Consider the following 27,395-nt stretch of genomic DNA (forward strand, 5'->3'; position numbering starts at 1 on the left):
CATGCCAATGGTGATATTTGTACCGATGCGTATCATATTATATTGATTGTAACCTCACGGCTACTAACTTATACTACGATTGTCTATATTGTATATATAAAGGCACATGCCAATGGTGATATTTGTACCGATGCGTATCATATGTTTATTTATAAAAAGTAAGTTGTAACCCATTGATAGCCGAGAGGTTTCCTCGGTGTGATAATGGCAGTCACACATAACAGACTTTAAGGAGGGGTTTAATTCCTCGTGACGGTATAAAACAATTACAAAATTTCAACGTAAGTTTTTAAATAATTCCATTTGTTACAAGAAATTAGTAAATATAAATTGACCTGTTCAAACTTAATTAAATGACACACATAAAGTTAAGAATAAAACACACGTTGGTGATTTCTGTCAGCAACAGCCCTACGAAGCGTTGAATATAGTAAAATAAACCATGTTAGATAAATAGGATGACTTCACAGCAACGGTTTAAATAGTATTTAACTCAAGGTTGAAAAGATAATTGCATGCACAGACAGGTCAACCTTAACCACATACTTTCAACTTCTACTCCAATCAAATTGATAGAATTTGCCCTCTAAGTTATTTATAACATACTTTTCCCGTGTACTATGTAGCAACTGTTCATGACTGGCGACAATGATAAGACTTTGCTGTATCGTAATCAAAACATTCAGAACAAAAATGTGTCTCAAATTCGAAATAAAAAAAACTTTGTAATTAGTTATCTTATCGATTCTTTTTTATCTTGCTATTTGAAAAACTAAATATTAAGAAATATTTTTGACAATTGCAAGTTTGTATCATTGGCAGAAAGAATAACACATACCGTCCTTAATATCTTCATTTAAGTTTAGTACATGCTCAAAACGAATGAAAACCTTGTAAAGAAAATTAAGAAAAAGATGTGCTTTTTTTTATTCTTAAAGAAATGGGTCCATATTATCATGAATTAAGAAAAAAGTTATTATGTCTGATGGAAATTTACCACCTATATCTATATTCTTATATCGCTTTTAAATTTATTTTGAAAATAAAAACCCAAACTTTAATCTTTGATATATTGGTAGTTGACTTTAAATACATAGTCGCTAGACACTCAATCTAATATCTGTAAAATATAAGTTAAGCTGTGAAATTGAAAAATGTTTTCAAAAGTTGTAAAGATTTAATGTCAATTCATGTTTTCATGTTACCACGAAAAGAGGTACATGAAGTAAGGGACGACATCAAAAGTTCAATGAAGGATGACAAACTTAATTCACTTAGTTTTTTCACTGACCCGCTCCCCCCTCTCACCTCTTTACTCAATTCGGGAAATTGATTTACCTATATGGATATATGTAAAATCGATTTTGGATTAACGAAACTTGCAACAATATTGACCCCCCCCCAAAAAAACCACCCCCAAACTATTTGATTTAAGTTTTTTATCCTACATCGATTCTTGATGTCATCCCTAAGACACTGCTTTATGTCAATATAAATATTTAAACCAGCAAAATACATCTTTTTGTTCTGGAGTCACGGGCCTTTAAATCATATATATATATGTGAGATTGAAATGTAAACCGCTATTTTCCAAATTCATGTTTTATGCATTTATAAATTGGTAAATCTATGTAACGGGGGAAATTTCCAAAACTTGTAACTAAGTTCGTTAGTGAACTCTGTTTTATAAACACCAGTGATACAATTAAGAAGTCAGCTAAAATAAACTATCAATAAACCAATTAAAATATTAATTGAGTTGTAAGTATGTGCTGACTTGGTTGGTCTATGTAAAGGTATTTACTATGAAGTTAAATGCTCTAGACGTTCCATCGCTCCGAAAATACCATAATACATACCTTTTCATACTCGAGTTTTCATACGCTAACCGATAATGATTTTGACGTAATATCGAACAAAGTGTAATATGATAACTTTTAATTATAAAATCATTAAGTGATGTAACTATCGTACACCCTTACTTGGAAAGGTCTTTTAGCTAAGATTTGCATATACTTTTTTTCATTTGCAAACTTTATTATGTATTTAAACGGAAAATTGCATAACATTGCTTACCTTACATTCTGTTCACTCATTATCAGGAAGTGTTTGTAGATGTCCATCTCATTTCAATATAACAGGATGTCACTTATCTTCCGACTTGTTACTCATAGTATGTTTTTATTTTTTATATTCAGGACATTTCGTATACTGCAAGGAAGTACCATAAGATATTTGTTGGCATAATATAAACGTTGTACGTTTCGTATGGTATATGTTATGAACACCAGTATAATACTGTTGCCTCTATTTTAATATGGTATGATGGTATGGTACGCATGAATAATACCATGGTAATGCATGATGGTATGATTCAAACCACTTTACCATGGTATAATTTGATGGTGTTATAAAAGCGGGGTGAACGATACATATGAGGGACAGTCAAACTCATAGACCACAGTAAACAAAATATGATATGGTGTAACTGCAACATTTGTTAAATGAATTGGTCTTATAAAAAGACAGTCTAACACAACCTTTCTTGAAAAAAAACTATGGCAAATATCTGAATGTTTTTTTAGAATACCTGATGTTGATTTTCAAGGGACACAAGCTGTCAAAATCATATTCAATAATTTTACTCAAATCCTGATATTTGATTTACAACATACTTGAAACACATACCCAACTTATACAAAGTCTTAAATAAACAGACAACTTTGCATATATTAGGTGATATACATAAGATTTTTTGGTGTAGTTTAGTCCGATCGAAATGATCCCGAAAACTACCGATGGTAACATAACACGATAGGAATATAAATATACTATAAATAGACATGGTCCTCGTGCAACTGGATTTTTCTAGGTCTATTTGATTTCGTGTTTTATGTTAATAAAAAAAATAGTTATTTTTGTATTTTACCTGTAAAAGAATGATTTTCATTGTGAATCAAATCAGGCAATCAAACGATTTACCTTTGTTTCACTGTCAATGTTGACATTATTTTCATTTCATAACTGAATTGCATTAGTTGTGTATATTCCATCTCTAGCTAAGCGATTAAATTGAAGTTCATTTGAATAAGGCTTCAATGAGGTCAAATTATTCACTTGAAAGTGAATAATTCATCATCGATATTTCTTAGCTTATTATGACACAATTTAACCGTACTGGCTGCTATAAGCGAGTTATTTATTCCCTTTTCACTTTCATTATTAATTGAACACAAAAAAATCAGAATTTGATTTTTTAAGTTTCTAGTAGCTAGTGCCCCATTAAATTGGCAACCCTTGTCAATTTCGATTTAAATCTTACACACCTTCTTACACCTACAATATATGAATCATGATAACGTTGCTGACACAGTATTTATTACTTAGACCTTCCTACCACCGAGACCCCAAGTCAAGAATTATGTAGAAAATAATTGAAAGTATAGACCTTCCCATAATAAAGAAGAAAAATAACATGAATTCAAAAAGGTGGATTTCAACCACCAGAACACCTATTGGATCCGCAAAAACACTTTTCTCCTGCTGAGGATTCCTCGCCTTTCAAATCAAAACATATCCTAATACAGTCGATGAATATCATTCGAGAGGATTAGTAATTTAAAAAAAAAGGTGACCACATAAAAAGTAAAGTAGTGAGGTTAAAATTTAGATAGTGGTGTACGCCTCAAATATGTCAATGTGAACTACACCTTCTTTTTTATATTTTCCATTGAAGTGACACTTATAATTTTGATATAGATATTTTTTCTTCATTACAAATAAGGAAGGTAATTAAAATGTAATTACTGGTTCTTTAATATTGTTTCCTGAGCGGCGAGTGTGCTATATAAGAGCACTTGTATCAAAGGAAATGTTTGGAAATTCTAAAAAATGTTAAAGTGTCCAAACGACACGTCTCGTAAAGTTGAAAAAAATCTGCAATTTAAACAACATATGTGGACACAAATATGCATGGTAGGTATCCAGTTCTCAAGGCTAGTACTACTTTAATGGAAACTGTCCTTGATTAATAAGTAGTCATATATATCAGCAAACAGGAAGTGGATATACTGCAGTTCTAAAAAGATAGGATGAAAAAAAAAATGAAACGACATAGAAATGAGCATAGCGGAATGACATAAATTTGTTCTGTAACTCCTCGTGCAAAGTCGCAAATTATGCAGTCGCATAGAAAAAGGTCAAAGATATTAGGTTTTAAATGTAATATGGAATAATCCGCGCGTTTCGTGTACATTATATTCATCTGTTAAGGAAGTTCCCTACTCAGTTTCGAAATAACAAGCTTTTCATTACACTAGAATATATTGTTATGGGGTTATTAAAGGAATCAAGAAAAAAAACATATAAGTCAATGTGCATTTCTTCGATATATAAGTCATTGAAATTTTGACGGGAAAATGTTTTTTTTAATTTTTCATGTCTTTATCATTGACAAGTTTAAGGTCTAAAAATTATAAAAAAATAATGATGATTTTTATAAGACTTTTACAGATGGCTTCTATATAGTTATCAAAGGTACCAGGATTATAATTTAGTACGACAGACGAGCGTTTCGTCTACATAAGACTCATCAGTGACGTTCATATCATAATATTTATAAAGCCAAACTAGTACAAAGTTGAAGAGCATTTATACCTGTTAATGATTTATAAAAAGAAAATTGGAGTCAATGGGCAATTTTGATTAAGTCACTCAAACGGATAAAACCAGAGGATTCCGAAAATCTGACAAAAATTCCAATAACAAGACAAGCAAACATCATTAAAGTTAGAAACTACAAGGTTGAAGAGCATGTGAAATTAAGAGCTGCACTATAAGCGCATGATACGCCCGTTATAGAAACAAGGAAAATTCCCATTTTTAAGAATCAAAATCCATAACTGGAAAACGTTCAATCCGAAATTTATAAAATAAAATGATAGGTAGATTAAGTTATCAGGTATAAATAAAGGCAACAGTAGTATACCGCTGATCAAAACTCATAAATCCATGGACAAAAAACAAAATCGGGGTAACAAACTAAAACCGAGGGAAACGCATTAAATATAAGAGGATAACAACAACACAACACTGAAATGTACCACACACAGAAACGGACCAAGCAATAGATAAAATCCCACGAGAATAACAAATATAACATCAAAACCAAATACAACAATTCACCATAGTTTCATAAAATTTTGTGAAAGTGTTTATGAGTGATTGTCCAAAAACTGGGAAATCCCCCCTTTTTAGCATAAAAATTCATAACATGGAAACGTAAAATCTGAAATTCTTAAAATCGAAAGGGAGCATATATCAATAGATATGAACAATTCAACAAAGTTTCATAAAAGTTGATGGAAGCATTTTTGAGTTATTGCCCGAAAACTGGAAAATTCCCCTTATCTTAGACAGTTGTATAAAAAACAAGTTCATAAATCAGGCTTTGCTATCCATCTGTACCTCGTGTTGAAAAAACTCTGTTCCTTCAAATGTTATAAACATACTAGGAACGTTACATTTACAGTACATAACAACGTCATTGTATGTGAATAGAGCTGTTGACCACCGCGTTCAGAAGGTTAACCCCTTCCTCGGATACGATCAAGACCAAAATTTACTGTTTACCGGTTGAAATAAACGATGTTAAACTTTGTTTTAACCGGAAACCAAATGTTGAAAGTATATATATCTCAAAAACTGTTATTTACAAAAAATGCAAAAAAAAGAAATAAGTCGAAACAGCTTTCAGTACAATGGACAAAGTACTTCTTTAAAGGGAAGCAATCACCAGGATTTTGTTATTTATGGAATCTGCACTTCATTGTGCTAAGTCTGTGTCCATCATATAAAATAAAGTATATGAATATTCGATTAATGATTTGATTGTGAAGAACAAACGTCTATTTAACATGTCCAGTCAAATTATCTCAACACGTCTACTAGACAGCTGAGATTTTTTTCATAAATCAGTTTACTTTGGAGGGCTCGTTTAATAAAAAATAACTTATAATTTCTTTTTTGCAATAATTTTGATGTTGACGATTTGGAGTTGCTTTTTCCAAGCAGTATTGAACAAGCGAATATTTGAAGAAAAATTGTTTAAAACGGGCTGTTCCGCGTACTTTTTCTATGCAACTTCGTTTTAGTAGTTCAAGATAATTTTTAATTTTAATTTCAAACCGAATTTAATTTTACGTAGCATGAGTGGCCATTGAAACATAATTACCATTTCGTTTGACATTGTTTCCTGAATATTAAGCGTGCAATTATCCGTACTTGAGCATTATATGCATATATTTTAAGCGTGCAATTAATAGTACTTGTGCAGTATACTAAGTATGCATATGTTTTTTGGGTTTTTTTTACTGTATCACTGTTTCAAAGAGCATTACACGAGTCATTTCGTGGCCCTTTATAGCTTACTATTCGGTGTGAGCAAAGACTCCATTTTGACGACCGAACTATATAGATATAGGAAGATGTGATGTGAGTGCCAATGAGACAACTCTTCATCCCAAAAACGATTTATTAAAGTAAACCATTATAGATCAATGAACGGCCTTCAACACAGAGCCTTAGCTCACACCGAACAACAATCAATAAGGACCTCAAAATTACTAGTGTAAAACCATTTAAACGGGAAAACCAATGGTCTAATCTTAATAAAAAAAAAACGAGAAACGGGAAACACGTAAATTACATAAACAAACGACAACTACTGTACATCAAAGTCCTGACTTATAACCTGTAATTGTCAATTTTTTATACATCGTGACTTGGTTGGATTTTGTCGCATTGGCACTCATACCACCTCATCTTATCAAAAATGATCAGATAAGGTCCTATCCATTGTGAATTTAAAATTCTTCTATAGACTAAAGGCTTCGAATTCCATGAATTTGACCCGAGATTCATAAAAAAGACGAAAGGAAACAATGGGACATTAGAGCCTAATTTGTTGGCGAGCCTGCAACTTTTGTTGCAGAAAGCTCGACATAGGGATAGTGATCCGGCGGCGGCGGCAGCGGCTACGGCGGCGGCGTTAGCTAACTTCTTAACAGATTTATATTTTAGAAAGTGGAAGACCTGGATGCTTCATACTTGTATATATATGCCTCATGTTACGAAGTTTCCGTCAGTCACATGTCCAATGTCTTTGGCCTCATTTTTATGGTTTAGTGACCACTTGAACAAAAGTTGAATTCTCTCTTATTATAAGTAATAGGATAACTATATTTGATGTGTGCGTACCTTGCAAGGTCTTCATGTCTGTCAGACAGTTTTCACTTGACCTCGACCTCATTTCATGGATCAGTGAACAAGGTTAAGTTTTGGTGGTCAAGTCCATATCTCAGATAGTATAAGCAATAGGGCTAGTATATTCGGTGTATGGAAGGACTGTTAGGTGTACATGTCCAACTGGCAGGTGTCATCTGACCTTGACCTCATTTTCATGGTTCAGTGGTTAAAGTGTTTGTGTTTTGGTCTGTTTTCCGCATACTATATGCAATAGGCCTACTAAATTTGTTGTATGGAATGATTGTAAGGTGTACATGTCTAGCGGGCAGATGTCATGTGACCTTAACCTCATTTTCATGGTTTAATGGTCAAAGTTAAGTTTTTGAGTTTTGGTCTTTCTATCTAATACTATATGCCATAGGGCAACTATATTTGGTGTATGGAAATATTTTATGATCTTTATGTTAGTCGCACAGGTTTTATTTGACCGTGACCTCATTTTCACGGTTTATTGCACAGTGTTAGGTTTTTGTGTTTTGGTCTATTTTTTTCAACTTTAAGTAATAGGTGAACAATATATGTTGTATAGAAGCATTGTTAGCTGTACATGTCTGCCTGGCATGGTTCATCTGACCTTGACCTCATTTTCAAGGTTCATTAGTCTTTGTTCAGTTATCTTAATTAATGTTAAGATTATGTGATAGTTGTAATAAAGCTTTATACTTGGGACTATCAACATAATATCAATGATTAGTACAGAAGGCGAGACATTTCAGCGTGTGCACTCTTGTTATGAAAGATACCGGATTACAATTTAATACGCCAGACGCGCGTTTCGTCTACATAAGACTCATCAATGACGTTTAGATCAAAATAGTTGTAAAGCCAAAAAAAGTACAAAGTTGAATAGCATTGAGGACCCAAAATTCCAAATAAATGTGCCAAATACGTCAAAGGTAATCTATTCCTAGAATAAAAAAATCCTTAGTTTTTCGATAAATTCCAAGTTTTGTGACAGGAAATTTATAAAAATTGCCATATAATTGATATTCGTGTCAACATTGAAGTGCTGACTACTGAGCTGGTGATATCCTCGGAGACGAAACGTCCACCAGTAATGGCATCAAAGGAAAACCTAAAATAAACAGTCAAATCTTTCGAAAGCCAACTTGCGAATTTTAATAACTCTTTAATGATAAATACCTCGTCATAGTTATTGCGAACCCAATGATACTTTTCCGCATATTCACCTAACAGTTACCTGTCCATTTAAACTGTTGGCAGGTTTTTTTGTCCCATTGAACAAATGCAATAGCTATTTTTCTCTGTGTAGTTTATTTACTGACACCGTTAAATTTCTTGTAAGAGAATTCTATCACTCATTAATTAATTTATCTGAGTAAATGATGTGTCTGCTAAATAGAAAGAAATAACATGTTTAACATTTAAAACTGCTTGTGATTTTGTGTTTATTCAATAGAAACAATATTTTGTTTTTAATCTGTTCAAAATAAACACTTATTTAATGATAAAAAGTTAATTTTTTGAAAAACATTAGTATTGTTCCTATCAAAACTGCATTTTTTGTTTTTCGTTTAGTTATAGAATACTGAAAAGGCCTTAATATAAGCATCGCCATTTAAGATGTTTTTTTTTTTAATCATATAGAAAGAATGTTGAAAGATTTGTAAGCAATCAACTTTTATTAATGTTTGAATCACAGTTTACATTCAACAGATTGATATTAAATAAATACAAACTCACTCACACCACATCTTCCTATATTTATCACAGACAGTTGGTTGAATGCTAAACATAATATTTCTATCTATTTAGCAGATACATTTTTTACTCAGATAAAATAATCAATGAGTGATAGATTTCTCTTACAAGATATTTCAAGGTCCCAGTGAATACAATAGCGATTGTATTTGATCAATGGGACAAAAGAACTGCCAAAAGTTTAAATAGACAGGTAACTATCAGGTGAATCTGTTGAAAGGTAAAATTACATTCGCAATAACTTGTTTTATTTGGTACGTAAGATGCATGTTCCGTCTACATAAGATGCATCACCTTCGCTCGAGTAAAACAGTTTATATCGATTTCGACGAAGAAGAGTTTAAATACTAAAAATTCCTAAAGGTTTTCCAAATTCTACATGTATTTGGATAATATATGCCAGGGGGGTAGACGAAAATTAAAAATCTGGCGATTCAGCTGTACATTTTGGCGTCCTACAGTGAAACATCCTCGTTCATTTTAAAGTACAGAGAGGATCATGCAACATCGCAGATAAGGCAATTATTATACCACTGCGTTCTAAAGAAATAAACAATAAATATTGCTAGAGTAAAATATCAGCACTGGAATTCAACACCTTCGAGCGATCGTCTGTAATAGTTAACATTGATGAAAACTCATTAAGGATATATGAAAATAACCTTTCGAGTTTTGAGGAGTAATGCCGTCAAATCTTAGTTCGTCACATTCGAAAGAGGGTTGAAAAAATATTCCCTTGGAATTGACAGTTGAAGGATAATAATCCTACATTTCATTGCAGTAAAGTATTTCTGGTCATACACATATATATCTTGGTTGTTTCAAAGCAACATTACTTTTTTATTTAGTGTTTCTAGATTATGAGGTTACATAGTTATTTAAGCTTGTACACAGGTGAAAAAAGAGGTGAAAATTTGAATGGTTAACTTCCAGTGATTGTTATTTTCTTAAATGCAATGAAATGTTATGTGAATTTTTTTCTTTAGTACTAAACAGGATAATACTTTTTCATGCCAAGTATTGCATTAAGACAGATAACTTCTGCAAAAACTTGTGAAAAGTACAAATGCAACAAAGACTAAATTATAGGGGAAAACCAATGGTATAAAACCTGAAAACGAATTCCGTCACCCTGTCTTTTCAACTTTGTAGTTGTTTGGCTTTATAAATATTGTAATATAGGCGTGACTGGTGAGTCTTATGTAGACGAAACGCACGTCTGGCGTACTAAATAATAATCCTGGTACCTTTGATAACTTTTTACACCACTGTGTCGATGCCACGGCTGGTGGACGTTTCGTTCCGGAGGGTATCACCAGCCCAGTAGTCAATATTTCGGTGTTGAAATGAATATCAATAATGTGGTAATTTTTTTTAATTTCCTGTTTTCAAAATTTTATTTTTTCGAGGATTTTCTTATCCCAGTCATAGATTTTATATTATAGTTCGTTTCTGTGTGTGTTACATATTGATGTTGTGTTTCTGTTGTGTCGTAGTTCTCTTATATTTGATGCGTTTCCTTGTTTTAGTTTGTTTACACAGACTAAACAAAATCAGCAAATATCTTACACAACAAAAACGTACTATACTCTTATAAACTGCATTACAACCACTGGGTCGATGCCACTGCTGCTGGAGATTTATTTACCCGAGGATATTACCAGCCAAGTAGTTACCACTTCTGTGTTGACTTGAGTTATCATTGATATGTTCTTAACTATAAAGTATCTGTTAACAAAACTTTGAATTTTTGAATTACTAAGGCTTTTCTACCTCAGAAATAGATTACCATAGCTGTGTTTGGCAAAAATTTTAGGATTTTTTTATTCTCAAGGCTTTTCAACTTCATACTTTTAAACACTTTTTGATTCGAGTGTCAATGAAGAATCTTTGGAGACAAAACTTGCGTCTGGTGTAAATATAAAATTTCAATCCTGGTACCTATTATGATGAGTTTATTTACAAAAAAAAAAATGATGAATGAAACTGTTGATCTCAAACAGCTACTTTGTGCCATTACTGCTAGTAGATTAGTGAAATAAGATGGTAAACTAGCAATCATATATTATTGAAATTGTGTAAACATGGATTACCAGAAACTATACTATCATATATGTAAGAGCACATGAATGGGGTAGTGATTTTTAAATTGTTGTGTGTACACATCAAAATTTTTCTAGCTTTCATATCGTCATTTGATGTTATTGTTAATACAACTAAAACTTACATGTGACATCAATCTAACATTGTCAAAATCAAGCTTTCAAATATCGCATTTAGGGTAAACTCCAAACTAACCCTAACAGTGACCATGAACCAACTTTAAAAACTATTTTAAAAGGATAGGGGGGGGGGGGGAAATGTTATGCTGTTATATAAATTAGACATCTAAAATCAGTTTTTCAATACTTTATTTTCTCATAAATGATGATTATCATTTGGAACTTTTCAAGTCAGCATTTTATATCATATAATTTACATATTAAATCATATTTTATATACAATTATATACATACTGTGTGCATAGCTAACAATATTTTTCATCTGAACACATAGAAGCAATATCATATTTCATACCTATTAATGTAATTTGCTATAAATACAATATTTTAGAATAAACCAAAGTTTGTATCAGATTTTATGTAAAAAAAATATCCTTACATAAAACACTTGTTGATTTAAAAATTATAAGATTACTTTATTTAGCCCTAATATTCTGATTATATAACACCATTAAGAATATAAATTGGAAAAATATCACAATTGCAGCTGCAGATTACAGCTATTTCAAGTATATATATTTTTGGTGAATTATAAAGTAAACTTTGCAGGTTTAACAGTAATTTGAATTTATTTTTTGTTGATAGATTTTTCTCCAAAAATAATGTTAAATTTTCAGCTCTTCTAATATTCCTAATAATTATTTGTCTTAGGACTATCAATGAAGCTTTCTAAGGAAGACAGTGATGTATTGCAGTTTTTATGAGATAAATGATAAGAATAATGTTGGACTAATAACCTTCAATGAAAAACTTTTACTCAAATTTAAAATTCTTTCAATAATTCTGAATCATGAAATTCTAAAAATAAACTAGTCAAATTAAAAGTCTTTCAATAATTCTGAATCATCAATTTCTAAATATAAACTATCTTTTTTTTTTTATAGATAAAATCAGTAAAACACTATGAAAATCAAATATATCCTTCAATTGATTCATGTAAAAAATGACCAAAAATTCACTACAGAATGTAGCATAAATTTGTTAAAGGGGACTATTTATTCCAAAATTTCTCTCAACATATAGAATTTATGAAAAATACTTATCCTGCAATGTACATCATATCTTCATAATAAATTTCTTCGTATGACCCTTATAAAAAAATCTAACTACTCAAATGAGCCTAAATTGGATTTTAATTTTCTTTCAAAAATATGAATCTTTAAAGTTGAAAATTAATTTTTCATGTTGTTTAAAACAACCTGGACTGGGTTGCACAAATGTCAATTTTCATTAATTTGTAACTGACTAAAAAACACTTGAAATTTAAATGATTCTTAAGATTTGTTAACATTTGTGTATCCCAGTCCTAAAAAAAATTATAAAACAAAACATATAAAATTTACATACAATAATAAGTAATTATTTTGGCACAAGATAACATAAAAATCAAAGATTGAAATATAGCTGTGCATCATGTTTAATATTCATTTTTTTGTTTAATTCATGTAACAATAATCTATATAAAGTATATACGTTTAAAACACTTGTCGAATCACTTGCATCTTAAAATTGATTACGTGTGGTCATCAATGTCTTCTCTGATTTCCATGCCATTAAATTATTTATGATTTGAAACAGTAACAAACTCTTTGTATGGCAAAGCTTTATCTTGATTTCTTTAAAAACACACCCAAACTACATTTAAATTCTAAACAAAACAAAAAAAACTTACAGAGCAAATAGTGTTTTGCAGGCATGATAAGTGATTAACAGACCCTTTCAAATTTTATCATTGTCCAATTCTAATGTGGATTTTTTTCCTTTTAAAATTCTCATGCAGTTAGTTGCAAAAATGAATTTAAATCAAGCTCGTCTTACTAATATTGAACTTCAGACATTGCAGATCATTTGACTAGATTAGTAACTTTGCATAATTTTCTCGTTCTCTCGATTGCCAAGTCTAAATAACATTGCATAGTATGACTGTAAGAATAAATTTTAAAATGTGCAACATATTGTATATAGAGAATTTTATTTACTATTCATAGAAGGATCTTCTTTAATATTGTGTATTGCTAACTACAAATTTTGTATTGTTTTAGGCCATAAAAAGGATGAAATTATATGCTTTAAATCTGATATTAAAGATCACTGTAATGATTCTTTGTCAAACGCTTAAAAAAATATAGATATTTCTGCTTAAAGTAAAGATAATGTAAATAGCTACATTATATAAAAATTAAATATTTTAGGGGATCTTTTTTTTGCCAAATTAGATTCATGAATAGAATGTTTACACTGAATACCTTCCTTGTAAATGTTATATAATTTTTAAGTATATTTGTTTAGAGTAAACAATTATAAAATCTAACTCACTTTCCATTCCTGTGAGAACAGTACATCATGAAAATAACATAATCCTTTCTATGATCATAACTCTCTCTTCATACGAAAATTAAATCAGTAAATATCAAAATGACTTAGTAAAAAGATGAACACATATATATTTCTTAAAAACGTCTATAAAAATCAAAAAATAATATACAACAAATAACATTTGATTGAAACTAATAAGACTTTCCTGATGTCAAACTCTTTAAGAAGAATGTTAACCTTTTTTAGTTGTTTTGTTATTCCAGAAACATAACACAAATGCTAAGTAATAACACATGTTGTTCCCTTTAACACAGCATTGGTAGTTGCAATGTTGTTAAAAAATTTAAAAATGTAACCTTCTCACCTCTAACTTAAGGTGAAAAAAAGATTTTCAAGTGTACGATAGCATTTTAACTATTTCTTTAATGGTTTCAGCTCCTTTTCATTTGTATTATGTCATGCTGATCAGTGATATTGAAATAGGGTACACATATGTACACATTCTAACACATATTGGTTGATTGTAGATCTTACTGCTTTATAAAATGACATAACCACAATGCTAACCCCATGGTAAAATGATGTGAAAAGGCAAATATTATTTTGCAGACTTAGGCTTATTTCAAAGACTTAAGTTTTCTCTGTTCAATGAACTTGTGTTCAGGTATCAATCAATAAATATGAAAGTTTTACACAATACCATGTTTCTCTGAGGTAAATCATTTTAAAGTAGTTTTTCTATAGTTATCAAATGTACCAAAATTATAATTTAGTATGCAAGATGTGCGTTTTGTCTACATAAGACTCATCAATGACGCTCATATCAAAATAGTTATACGGCCAAACAAGTACAAAGTATGTATGGTGCATATTTATTATGAAGTATTTGTTTGTCAGAAATGTGTGTACTTGTCAAAAAGATTGATCTTATTATACATAGGTTATAAAACAAATGTTTGATCTTTTGTGTGTTTGAACCCCAAGAGAAGGAATATGTTTAAATCTGCATTTCACATGAATGTTACTGGTTTTTAATGGAACAATCATAAAAACAAAGTTGAGGTTGTTTTCAATAGCACAAAATATGAACAACTAAAAACATAACTGAAATATTTGACTACATTCATATCATAACAATAAACTATATAAGATGTAGTGCTGATCCATAGAAAATGAAAGACTTAAAAAAATACAAAATATATTATTTAATATAAAATATTTTCTAACATAAAAATCCCCAAAACTTACATACATAACATTATAACATACTATAATTGTATTAAATGTAATTTGCATACAGGGTACAATTTTAAAGCAACTGATGTCCTATTATGAAAAGCAATTATCTATTTGCATTCACTTTGCCATCATAAAATTTATACAGAATGCTGAATAGGAATTCATAACTTGTATAGATTCAAAACTAATAATTCACAATGTAACAATGTCACAATAATAATTATGATGTATCTGATTTGATTTGCCATTTCTTGAATATGTTTCTTAAAACCTGATAATTTGTGCAGTCGTGAAATAAATTACAAATGGAAAAGCAATGATCTCTTTTAAATATTTGTTCCTTTAAAAGTTTTCTCTTATGTATGGGGAATATCATGAACTCTGTTTTGTGAGCCTATACTAAAAGGTGAACACATGCATTTTTCTGGTAGAACCAGATAGGACTAACCACTCTTGCTTTGCAACACAACATTTTTAGTCTGAATAAAACCCACATTTTAGAGAGTAACAAAATATGTTAACTTCTCCAATTTAAGAATTCTAAGCTATTTGATTGGATAGCAAATGCATGGTTATCCAATAGTACCAGTATACTGAATTTGCATATTATTGGTTTTCTTTAACAAGGCTCCATTTCACTGCTTGACAAAAAATCTTTTTCCTTTCAAATATTGCACCATTTAACACTAGTAGTCAAATGAACCATTTACACAAATATACCATCTCATGATATATCAAACAGACTGGACTAAGAAAAAAACGCCTTGACAACATTTTGTCACCAAGTTATATCACAGTTTATTGCATCAATTGTTTTTGTTATCATTGTTACACATAGGCCATTCCAACATTGGAGGGACCTTCCATATTTGTAATCACATTACCAAGTCTATCTGGAAACTGTTGTGCTTTTGTCAAACTGTCAGCTTCTAAACTTTCATTTATCTGGGGAAAAAATACCAAATATATCAATATTGAGGTATATATAAGGTGTTAATTGGCTTAAAACATTGCATTGGATATTCTCTTTGAATAAAAAAAAACAATTTTAGCATGCAAACTAAATAAATGTTTCAAAATCTAGCGACCATGACTAAGAGGGCAGGGCCAAATAATCTGCATACCAAAGAGATATGCAAATGCTAAAAAAGGGGAAATACCGAATATCATTGACCTCCCACTAGTGGTTTCATTGAAACTAACATAATCTTAATAGGAAATTGCTAGCTATTTGATAATGGACAATCCTTGAATTAGCTTACTTGTTACCTTTTCGAAAACATATTGTTTAACGGTCTCTTTTTTCTATCAAATTTTGTTTTCACCTTAAAAAACTTTATAAAGATATTTTAAATGGAAAATATTATTTTTTATAATAATGATGAGCCTATACTGAACTTTTAAACAACCTTATCCTGCATAAAGCCTCGCCATCTAACAGTCATTACAGAGAAAATTATAGATTTATGTTACTAACCTCATTACTGTATTTCTGTACATAGCTGTACAATTCAAACAATGCATTGTCTTTGGTAAAGTAATTCGTGCTCATCTGCAAAAAAAATTAATAAAATGGTCAACTCATATAATAATGAAGAAGAAACAAAAGTCAAAGTCAAATGATAATTTTAAGTTAACATACATATCCAGGAAAAAATTATGAATTATTATACCCCATTTCTCATCATCTATATAAAATAAGTACACAATATTTTGACTATTTTTTTCAAATTTGAGCGTTGAACTTTTGGACCAGTCGATACTTTTCAACTATTGAACCTTGATGGAACTATTTGAATGCAAGTGTCAATATATTTCGCAGAATTTGCAATGTAGCTACAGAATTGGAGGATTTTGAAAATACTGCAGTAGTAACAACAATGTTTGGTTTCTGCTTTTATATTACTATAGTTGATCTATCATCGCCATTTATTGTCTGTTGTCTTTTTAAATCTAATAAACCACTTACTGACTGGATATTTGTGGAACAGTAAGTTTATTTTCCCCTGGGATGCAACTTTTGTCCTCAGGACAATAGTTGCAACTTGGGGCCTATAAACTTTCTATTCCATACCCAGTCAATAAGTATACAATGTTTGTTTAAAGATTTGTATTTATTAAATGAAACAATTATAATTCTCATCAATGTACCTAATTCAAAACAGTTTTCCATAGTTTGAATGATTAAAGAGGTATATTGAAAAAGCAAATGCTGTTATTGTGTCATTCCAGAAACCATTTTACACTTTTCACTTTTTTGTCCTGAATGTAATGATATTTGAATTATCATGCGCCACAAATTACACAGTTTACAAGAGTTCCACTGTGACAAAATATATTGCAATAAATAGCATTTATATTCACATACCCTAGACACTTCCGCTAGATGGGCATTGAGATCCTGGTCACTCACTGCAGGCATTCTCTGTATGTCCTCAAAATACTTTGAAACAGATTTCTTGAACACTGGAATATCTTTGGCAAATAGTAATTTATTTGATGGGGAATCCTAAAATGAATTTTTAAAGTCAAATCAAATCCAATGCACATTTGTTCATCAACAAAACATCTATCTATTAGAATTTTACACAGCATCAATAGAAAATTTATTTTACTGACTAGAAACTATTTTTTTTTGTGTTTGAAAATGTCAACAGTAAATTTCAACTGTATTCTACAGAACAATTAAAAACCAGGTTTGTATACTGTAAATTCAGAAATTAATGCAAGGTTTTTATTATTGCGAAAAATGCGACAAAGTTGTAAACACAATAATTTAAACTCGCATTTTGAAACATTTTATATATGAATTAAACAGGATTTTTTTCAAAATAGTAAAAATTAAAAATCGCATCCAAGTCTAAAATGACAATATTGCAATAATAAATGCAAGCAATAATTTCTGAATTTACAGTAGTTGTTAATTTCTGTGTTATTTTGGTCTCTTGTGGCGAGTTTCTCATTTGCAATCCTACAACATCTTCTTTTTAATATTGTTAGAACAACATGAAAACTCCTGCCTACATCTTTAAAGTGAAATATCAGTCAACTGGAACAAAAAACAAACTCAAAGGCCAAGTCATCAGGTAGTAAGGTATCAAATGTAGGATAACAATACAGTGGACAAATATGCTGTCATGGTTAGAACGCTGTACCCCAGCTATTTAGAGATTGCTCCTTTAAATATAAACTATCATTTAAGTTTTTGAATACCTTACCTTACTCAAATTCTGATCTGATGTTGAGCAACTATCCATAAAACATTGAGCTACCACTGATAGACATGAATCTACTATATTGGTCTTGTGGATATCAAATACAAAGTCTGGATTCTTGATTATGTTCACCCAGAACCTTAGTAGCAAACTGAAACATACATTTATAGTACATATAATGTATTGTAAAATTGTCTCAATCTTACTTTAATTGGGTTGCTAGGAATCAGTTTTAAGGAATCATAAATTTAGTGAAATCCATGAAACTTTACTTTTTAAAATCGTTTGTGATATAAAGAAATAGCTGATACAGATTCTTGTACATAAATAAACACATATGCAACTGAATAAAAATGTTATGCTGTCATACAAGTATAAATTGCATAACTAAATCAGTTGTTTAGATTTCACTTAAATGGCAGGTTCAACTAAAATTTAACAACTTCTATTATATTATGTTACTTATCACTTCATCTCTACCCGTGGGGTATTCAAACTGGTTTATCACAATTCAATTTCTTTATTTGTAATATTTTGTCGTCTCATGACTTAACCTCTAACCCTAGTGCTATGATTCTAAATTAATAAGTTTGCCATTTTTATATCTGGAAAGTTATGTGCTCACTTCCTTTGACCAATAACGTTAGCATTGTGATACTGACCTATTACATTTCCATGTGTATGCTACTTCTGGATCTGTAATATTGTGTTGTTTGGCTGCATCGTCCAAGAAATCAAACAAATATTTTATCACAGGAAGCATATTTGGACTAGCAGTCAACACAGTTTTAATAAAATCATCAATATACTGTTTCAGAGTACCCTGAAAAATACAGATTTTGTTTTTTTAAGGTGGCTCAGGCATATTCGAAGTTTCTATCAGAAGTGCCGTATTTTTGGTTATTTTATTCTTTAAAGAAACTGAATCAAATTGGTAAAAAAAAAAAATAGGGGGTCACAGACCATTTAAGCTCAAAATTTTACTTTTAAACAGGTATGTAAAAGGGACTATTTTTCAATGAAATGATTGGGGAAATAGAGTTGTTGACATATTTTTTTCGGAATATCAAAAAAGCGTTCTATGACAATTGGTCCAAAACTGTAATATGAAAAGCTGGAGTACAGCTTCAAAGAATGAGACAATAAAAAACATAGGTCAACGATAAGGATTTTTTTTTATTTTGCCTTAAAACCCAAATGTTGGTGGGAAAATGGAGAAAATGGATGAATTGTCATTTTGACCCTTAAAAATACCGATAATATTGAAAATATTCTATTAGTTACATAACTACAATGATTTAACATTTCTAATTAATCAAAATATTGAAAAAATATCAAATTTACGACAAATACTTTTGTAATTCATGCGTGAAATTATGCGCAGTCGAATAGTCCCCAGCCACCTTAAACTGCACTACTCAAATGTTTATTATACAGAATGTATATTTTCCATGGTTGGTATCTATTGAAAACCAAAACAATTAATGCTCCAATTGTATTGCATAACATTAACTCTGAAGCTAGACAAAACAAACACTAAATTGAATAGCATTTGCCCAATTCAAATGGCGTTTTTGTGAGCACTTTTTTAATAGTTGATATTTCTCTGAAAATAAATGTGCCTGAACAAAGGAAACCCTTATTTATTCTATGCTTGTAAGAAATAAGCTTGTTTCCTATGAGTTGCAAAGTTAAAACAGCATTTTTACATATCTTTTGCATTGCATAACAGCATAAAAATTTCAAAATTGATTTTAATAGTAACTCATTAAATACTGGGCAAAGATCAACTCCTCTGGTGACTACTTACCTTTGTAGCTAACAATCTAGTAAGATATATCTCTGAACTAAGGCCTTTTGTCTGGGCATCATCAGGTTGTTTTACCTGTAATTAATATTAGAAAAATGATACCAATGTTATTATATAAAGATGAAAAAAAAAACACAATTGTATAGATGATATTCTTTTCAATTGATAATTTATATACGATTCATTTAAGAAATACACATATCAAAACTTGATTATTTGGGAATCTCTTCATCAAAACTTTATTTTTTAGTTGGGGCTGTTCCATTTAAGCATGCAAGGTGCAAACGGAACGAAAATGGTGTGACCACATATAGATGCAATTTTAGAACATCCATTTTACTGTACAAGAAACTATTTGACACCAACTAGTAGTTACATTTCTTACGTCCTATGCTAGTTTTCAGGAGAAAGCCCATATGAACTTTTTATTCTGTTTCAGAAAATTTTAATAAATAACTATACTGTTTGTATAGGCCTTTATCTACTTTTAAGAAGTTGAACATTTACAAGAAAACTGATTAATATACATGTGTTTTATTATGTAGCCTAGGTGAATAATGTAAAGCTGCACATGTCTTCATAAACCCCTTCCAACAGCAAAATAATGTAAGTTTAGTGTACTTAAAGTAAAGCTGCGGAAAAATTTTACTTACTTACAACTCCCATTAGCGCCATGTGTCGCAAAAAAGTGGAACTCAGGTAATTTATTTCATATTTATTTTGGTACACAAAATATTATCTAATGCTGATTTAGTATAGTCATTATTGTACCTACCAGATGCCAGTACTTGGTACCAACTTCACTGTCAGTGCGTGTGATAGGGACGGCCTCTCGATTGTAAAATCCTGAGGAATGAACAGATCCTGTTAATAAATAATTGTTAGGATGTTTATACAGAGGTTAATACCACACCATCTATGAAGGTTAAATGATGATAGCATATGATATAAATGATACTATTTCTTAGTTTGCCCATTCAAAGAATGTTTATGTATTGAAATATTCAAGGTCAAATTAGGATATTTCCTACTTAAAATTTTCAATGTTTGATATATTATAATTTCATACACTGTTTTATAAAATAGAATTATAGATTTATTTTCATTTGTCTTCAAATAGCACACTGAGCAGTCTGTCATAAAAAATATCTTAACTATTTGCTCAGCTTTATAGTACTCAGTAAACAGGCAGTTGAAGGGTAATAGAAATCAAAATGCATCTCACAGTAAATAAAGTTTAATCAAAGCTTTTTTGCAAACAACAAGAAGTTCTTAAGTGAAGTTTTCTAGTAATATGCCATGAACATTTTATACATTGCCTTTTTGTGTTAGAATATGTAGGTATTAGGTCAAGAGGAAGTTGTCAAGCAATGAATCTGAAACCACAACACACAAAAAAGCATGTTCACATGAAGCCTGACAATAAATTGCAGGAGGAGCTCAGAAGAAAGATACGGAAATTTTATTCCAACAAAAATTGGGAGCATAAACAGCATACCCCTCCATCAGAGCCAAGGCATTTAAAATGTGTTTTTTTTTGTGCATAATCAAAAGCATTTAATGATAAGATGATCAAATCCAAAGAAAACCTAATCTTAGATTTTTATCAAGTAAAACAAGTTAGATGATTTACTTTTTGTACTACCACCATATGTTAAGGATATACCTGTGAGTAAATTAAGACAGATGAGCAGATGATGTTAGGAAGTTAATCTTTTTGAATGATTAGATGATTAACAATATTACAGAAAACTAATACAATACATATACACAATAAGAAATTTAGTATATTAAAAAAATAGAATAGATAAATATTACATAAAATAACTCATATTTAGATTACAACTGCAAATTTAAGTTTAAATTTAAATTTGGATATTCATATAAGAATAAGGCATATTAAGATAAATGTTGTAAATTTATAAATGAATTCTATATTTAAACAGGAATTCAGAGAGAAACACATACAGACTATCTATCAAAAATTTAAACTTTTATTCTGAAACGCAGCGTTTTTTATTATACCATCACTATCATTGATTTCCATCATGTTGAAAAATTCTTATTTCAATGACAATTACACATTTTTCTTTTTGCTTGAAGAACAAAATTCAATTTGTTGCCTTTTAGTATAAATCTTCCATTCTTAACAGATCTTAACACTATAAATGAAACCTAATATTAAATATCATCAAATATAAAAATAAGAAAATGTGGAATGATAGTAAAATGAACAACTATCCATAAGAGACCAAAGGAGGTTGATGTGAGCGTAATAAAGTTCTTCTCTAGAATACAAGCATCTCTTACCATTAGGAGATCTAGGCAGAGTTCGACACTTTTGGTACTGTGTCAGAACCACATCAGCTCCATTACAGAGCTTATAATCCTTCAACATATTTAATTGCTTCCACCCTGCATTGTCTTTCCATTTCAAGTTGTCCTCATCCTGCAGGGTTTTATTCTCATTAACCCAATCTAAAAAGTCACAAGGAGCAATAAAGTTATGTTTTAGTTTCATTTAAAATTCATGTATATTAATTACAATAAGCAATTGTATAAATAGCTCCTTAAATTAAATAATATATGATATATAATAATCAAATTAATTAGAAAACATTATATTATTTCTTAAGGACTGCTCAGTTTCAAAATAAATAACATTTCTTAAAACTAGTATGCATTGATAGGGAATAAATTAAGGAAGCAAAAAAGCAAAAAAAAATTAGGGACTAATGTGCTTGTTTTCAAGATATTAGCCGTTTGAATTTTGGCCAAAAAATGTCTTCTCTTGATTTTTCATAGCTTTATTATTGACCAGTTAAAGTTCTCAAATACTAATAAAAAATAAATATTTTTTTTACAAATTACTTATAATTATACTTGTAAAAGATTTATAAAAAAAAAGGGGGATTCATGGGGATTTTTTTTAAGGCATTCAAATAGATAAAACCAGAGGATACCGAAAATCTGTCAAAAATTCCAAAGCATGACAAGCAGACATCCTAAACCTTACCCAAAAACATCATGAAAGAAGGATAAAAGGAATCCCATAAGATATTGGACAGTACAACATACCACACCAACTACCGACATAAGACAATACAATTGATGTAAAAAGGTATCTCAAAGCTGGGTAAAAATATCATTTATGTAATATATAAAAAAAAATATCATTTCAACTCATGCTATAACTTAGAATGAGCTTTTCCTTTCTGTCTGTCTATAACAATTAAGCCTTACCCAGATCCAAGTCTTCCCCTGCTGGTCTGGTTGAGTATGGAATGTTACGGTATATTACATCCAACATTTTATCTTTCGCCTGAGTAATGGTATCACAGTCTAGACAGCGACATTTGTATTTCTTCCCTTCATATTCTACATTTAATGTCTACAAGTAAGTAAAACATTTTATTAGTAATGGCTGTGCTTGTTAGTTTGAAATTACAGTTATGAAGTACTATTTTCAATTTTCAGTAAGTTCAGTAAAAATTAAAAAACAAAAGTACTGAACTCTGACGAAATTCAAAATGGAGAGTCCCTAATAAAATGGCAAAATCAAATGATGACAGCAGTGAATTATTTAAATTGCACAAAGTAAAATGTGTTTCTAGTCACTATTACCCCCTATGTACTATCCTATTGCTATGCTATGTTCAGTGAGCATTTAAATTTGGGTCGGAGCCCAAAATTGCCAAGTTTTTATAAAGTTTCAAATCCAAATGAATATGTGTACTAAGTTTCAAGTTCATGTGAAAACTTTGTAGACCATCATTTACCAAAACTTTAAACCCAACAGCTTGAAAAGATTAAGGAATGGATGCAGACCACAAAACAAAAGTTTGCTGTCTAGATGTATAAAATAAGTAACTTCAAGGTTGAAACTTATCTCAATCCAAATCACAGTTTGCATATTTGACAACCCTACAGAATCCTTCTATGCTAAGCACAAACTGAATATCTCACTTTAAGTAAACATATATGTGGGAAAAACAGAAACAACATTTAAACAATCAGATTCTTGTGAATAAAAATGTGTAAGGGTTCCTCAGAACCTGGTGTCTTGTCTACTTTTGCTCAATGAAATGAGAAAAAAAAACAAAAAAACATTCCTTTCAATACTATCTTTTGATAGTTAGAAGCTTCTGTTCAAGTTTGGTAAAACCCAGGACAGTTTAGGAATCTAATACATGTTTTAAAAACTTTAACTGCAAACTGTATGTAATGTTAACTGGAAGAAAAACTAAGTCCGTTTATAAGTAAAATACAGGAAAACAAGATATTTTCTTTAAAAAGGAGTAGGTTCAGTAAGACCCCTTTTTGGCCCCAAAGTATAGCAGTTTTTCAAAATTGTTAAAAAAAAAACTTTTAGTTATTTTTTGGAAGGTATAATGCCTCTTTTACATAAATATGGGCTGTTTTTGGCATAACAATGCATATATATCGGGTATTGGCCAAAACCAATCCTTACTCCTTTACTTTTGGATACTATCTTATCATCATAAACAAGCTTCTGTCCAAGTTTGGTACAAATCAATGATAGTTTAAGAAAGTAATTAAAATTTCAAAACCTTTAACCACAGAGTGAGTATTTGTTGATGCCACAGCCGCCGTCAACAGAATGTAGGATCGCTATGTCTCGCTTTTTCCACAAAAATCAAAGACTCGACAAAAGCAGTACTCAATTTACATTATTCCTTAGATGTACAGGTCAATTCAATACTCACTATGGTAACAGGTTCCAGTCTGTTTTCTGTCCTTAGTAACCGGTCTTCAGACAAAGAGTACCTTGCATCACCAGTGACAGCATCTACTGGACCTTTTACTACTTGGAATTTTATTGCTTGGTACAACAAATACAAAGAGGAACCAGTTGACTCCTGATAAATTAAATAAGCTTTATGTATATTGCAAAATTTTGATAAATTGACTTTTAAAAAACTTGTATTTAAAAGGTCCAAAATATTCTATACCAGACATAGAAAAATAAACCATAAAATATGTAGCAATTGTATATGGTAAGAATGTATAGTATCTTGATATTAACATCACTTTAATATATCTTAATGTAAAATTTATTTTATCTTAAAGAAAAATAGAACAAACAAAAATATTTATAAAAAATATAGATAAACGTACCTCTAAATTTTTATACATACAGAGAGCTAACCAATTAGCCAGCAGTTTTTCTACCACTGATTCTGTCCTGAAATATAATGAATAGATATTGAGGAATCTTTTTTATTTTCAATATATTAGTATTGTCTTCTTCCTTGTAGAGCAGAAAGAACAGAATACAACACAGATGACAGATGATTTTTTGAAGTTTTGGTGCAGGTTTACTTAATATTTAAATGTATTTAATAAACATAGCCAAAAATATAATTATAAGTATTGAATGCTTCTTTTCGTATATTCATAAGAAGTGTAAAGGCGTTGACTAAAGTGCATTTTGTATGAAGCGCGGAATTGCTTTATTCTAACAAGAGTGCACACGCTGAAATGTCTCGCCTTCTTGACTAATCATTGATATTATGTTGATAGTTCTTAGTATAAAGCTTTATTAAAAACTGTCACATAAACTAAACATTAACCAAGATAACTAAACAAAGACCAATTCACCATGAAAATGAGGTCAGGGTCAAATGAACCATGCCAGGCAGACATATACAGCTAACAATGCTTCCATACAACAAATATAGTTGACCTATTTACTTATAGTTTAAGAAAAATAGACCAAAACACAAAAACTTAACACTGAGCAATGGACTGTGAAAATGAGGTCAAGGTCAAATAAAACCTGCGCAACTGACATAGATCATACAATATTTCCATACACCAAATATAGTTAACCTATGGATTACAGTATTAGATAAAAAGACCAAAACTCAAAAACTTAACTTTGACCACTCAACCATGAAAATGAGGTCAAGTTCAGATGACATCTGCCTGCTAGACATGTACACCTTACAATCATTCCATACAACAATTATAGTAGATCTATTGCATAAAGTATGAGTAAAACAGCCCAAAACACAAAAATTTTACTTTAACCACTGAACCATGAAAATGAGGTCAAGGTCAGATGACATCTGCCTGCTAGACATGTACACCTTACAATCATTCCATACAACAATTATAGTAGATCTATTGCATAAAGTATGAGTAAAACAGCCCAAAACACAAAAACTTAACTTTAACCACTGAACCATGAAAATGAGGTCAAGTTCAGATGACATCTGCCTGCTAGACATGTACACCTTACAATCATTCCATACAACAATTATAGTAGATCTATTGCATAAAGTATGAGTAAAACAGCCCAAAACACAAAAACTTAACTTTAACCACTGAACCATGAAAATGAGGTCAAGGTCAGAGGACACCTGCCAGTTGGACATGTACACCTTACAGTCCTTCCATACACCCAATATACTAACCCTATTGCATGTAGTATCTGAGATATGGACTTGACCACCAAAACTTAACCTTGTTCACTGATCCATGAAATGAGGTCGAGATCAAGTGAAAACTGTCTGATGGGCATGAAGACCTTGTAAGGTACCGCATACCAAATATAATTATCCTATTACTTATAATAAGAGAGAATTCAACATTACAAGCAATCTGAACTATTTTTTCAAGTGGTCACTGAACCATGAAAAAGAGGTCAAGGACATTTGACATGTAACTGACGGAAACTTCGTAACATGAGGCATCTATATACAAAGTATGAAGCATCCAGGTCTTCCACCTTCTAAAATTTAAAGCTTTTAAAAAGTGAGCTGACGCCGCCACTGCTGTAGCCGCCGGATCACTATCCATATGTCGAGTTTTCTGCAACAAAAGTTGCAGGCTTGACAAAAGTGTGCCCTGTCAAAGCTTTTACAACCCTATAAAATAACTAATAGAAGCATTCGATCCTTATAATTACATTTTTCACAATGATCATGAAAAAACAATAACTATCATTTATTTCTTTTATTAACCTGTGCACTTTATTGTAGAAGCGTATGTCATCATGAATGTTACTATTTATCTAAAGTATTTTATCATATTTAATTCCATTAAGCCACCCAAAAATGGCATTGGAGGAAAAAATGATGCATGAAGTTAGAATGCAATATTAGTTATCTATAGTTACCTCCTCAGCATTAATTTTGGATGTTTTCCTTCCACTGATTTCTCTACCAACTCTTTTAATAATGACTTGATAATTCTATAATATCAATACAATTGTCTTTAAACAAACTTAATATTCAAAACAATACAAATCACATGTTGTGTGTTAACTAAGCAATAATTGCGGCAAACATTTCATGCAAGAAATTGACAGCATTTATTGAGGAAACTATTCTGTGGCACCATATTCAAAACTTTCACATTTCATTATGAAGTTCAAAGTTTGTGAATTGCAATTTTCCATAATGATATAATTTTAGCATCAGTGGCCATGTTTGTTTATGTATCAAATCCATGCATACAAAAACAAAAACCAATTGTGAA

General features: G+C 30.5%; 1 protein-coding gene across 8 annotated transcripts in view; it reads right to left on the minus strand.

The window, feature by feature from the left end:
• Positions 1–11,421: 11,421 nt before the first annotated feature.
• Positions 11,422–27,395, minus strand: part of LOC134720077 (plexin-A4-like) — a 118,588-nt gene continuing 102,614 nt past the window's right edge. For 6 of the 8 annotated variants that reach the window (XM_063582808.1, XM_063582809.1, XM_063582811.1 and 3 more), the window contains 13 exons: positions 27,034–27,108; positions 25,029–25,095; positions 24,617–24,769; positions 23,133–23,280; positions 22,200–22,367; positions 21,523–21,555; positions 20,665–20,753; positions 19,890–19,964; positions 18,742–18,902; positions 18,083–18,230; positions 17,233–17,373; positions 16,342–16,416; positions 11,422–15,809 (listed from right to left, as the gene is read on the minus strand). In XM_063582808.1, the coding sequence (XP_063438878.1) occupies positions 15,693–15,809; positions 16,342–16,416; positions 17,233–17,373; positions 18,083–18,230; positions 18,742–18,902; positions 19,890–19,964; positions 20,665–20,753; positions 21,523–21,555; positions 22,200–22,367; positions 23,133–23,280; positions 24,617–24,769; positions 25,029–25,095; positions 27,034–27,108 (1,450 nt within the window). In that variant the 3' untranslated portion in view covers positions 11,422–15,692. The remainder of the gene's footprint in view (positions 15,810–16,341; positions 16,417–17,232; positions 17,374–18,082; positions 18,231–18,741; positions 18,903–19,889; positions 19,965–20,664; positions 20,754–21,522; positions 21,556–22,199; positions 22,368–23,132; positions 23,281–24,616; positions 24,770–25,028; positions 25,096–27,033; positions 27,109–27,395) is intronic. The other 2 variants (XM_063582815.1, XM_063582814.1) reach the window with 2 other exon arrangements.

Source organism: Mytilus trossulus, chromosome 1, assembly GCF_036588685.1.
Source record: "Mytilus trossulus isolate FHL-02 chromosome 1, PNRI_Mtr1.1.1.hap1, whole genome shotgun sequence".
Lineage (NCBI taxonomy): Eukaryota > Metazoa > Mollusca > Bivalvia > Mytilida > Mytilidae > Mytilus > Mytilus trossulus.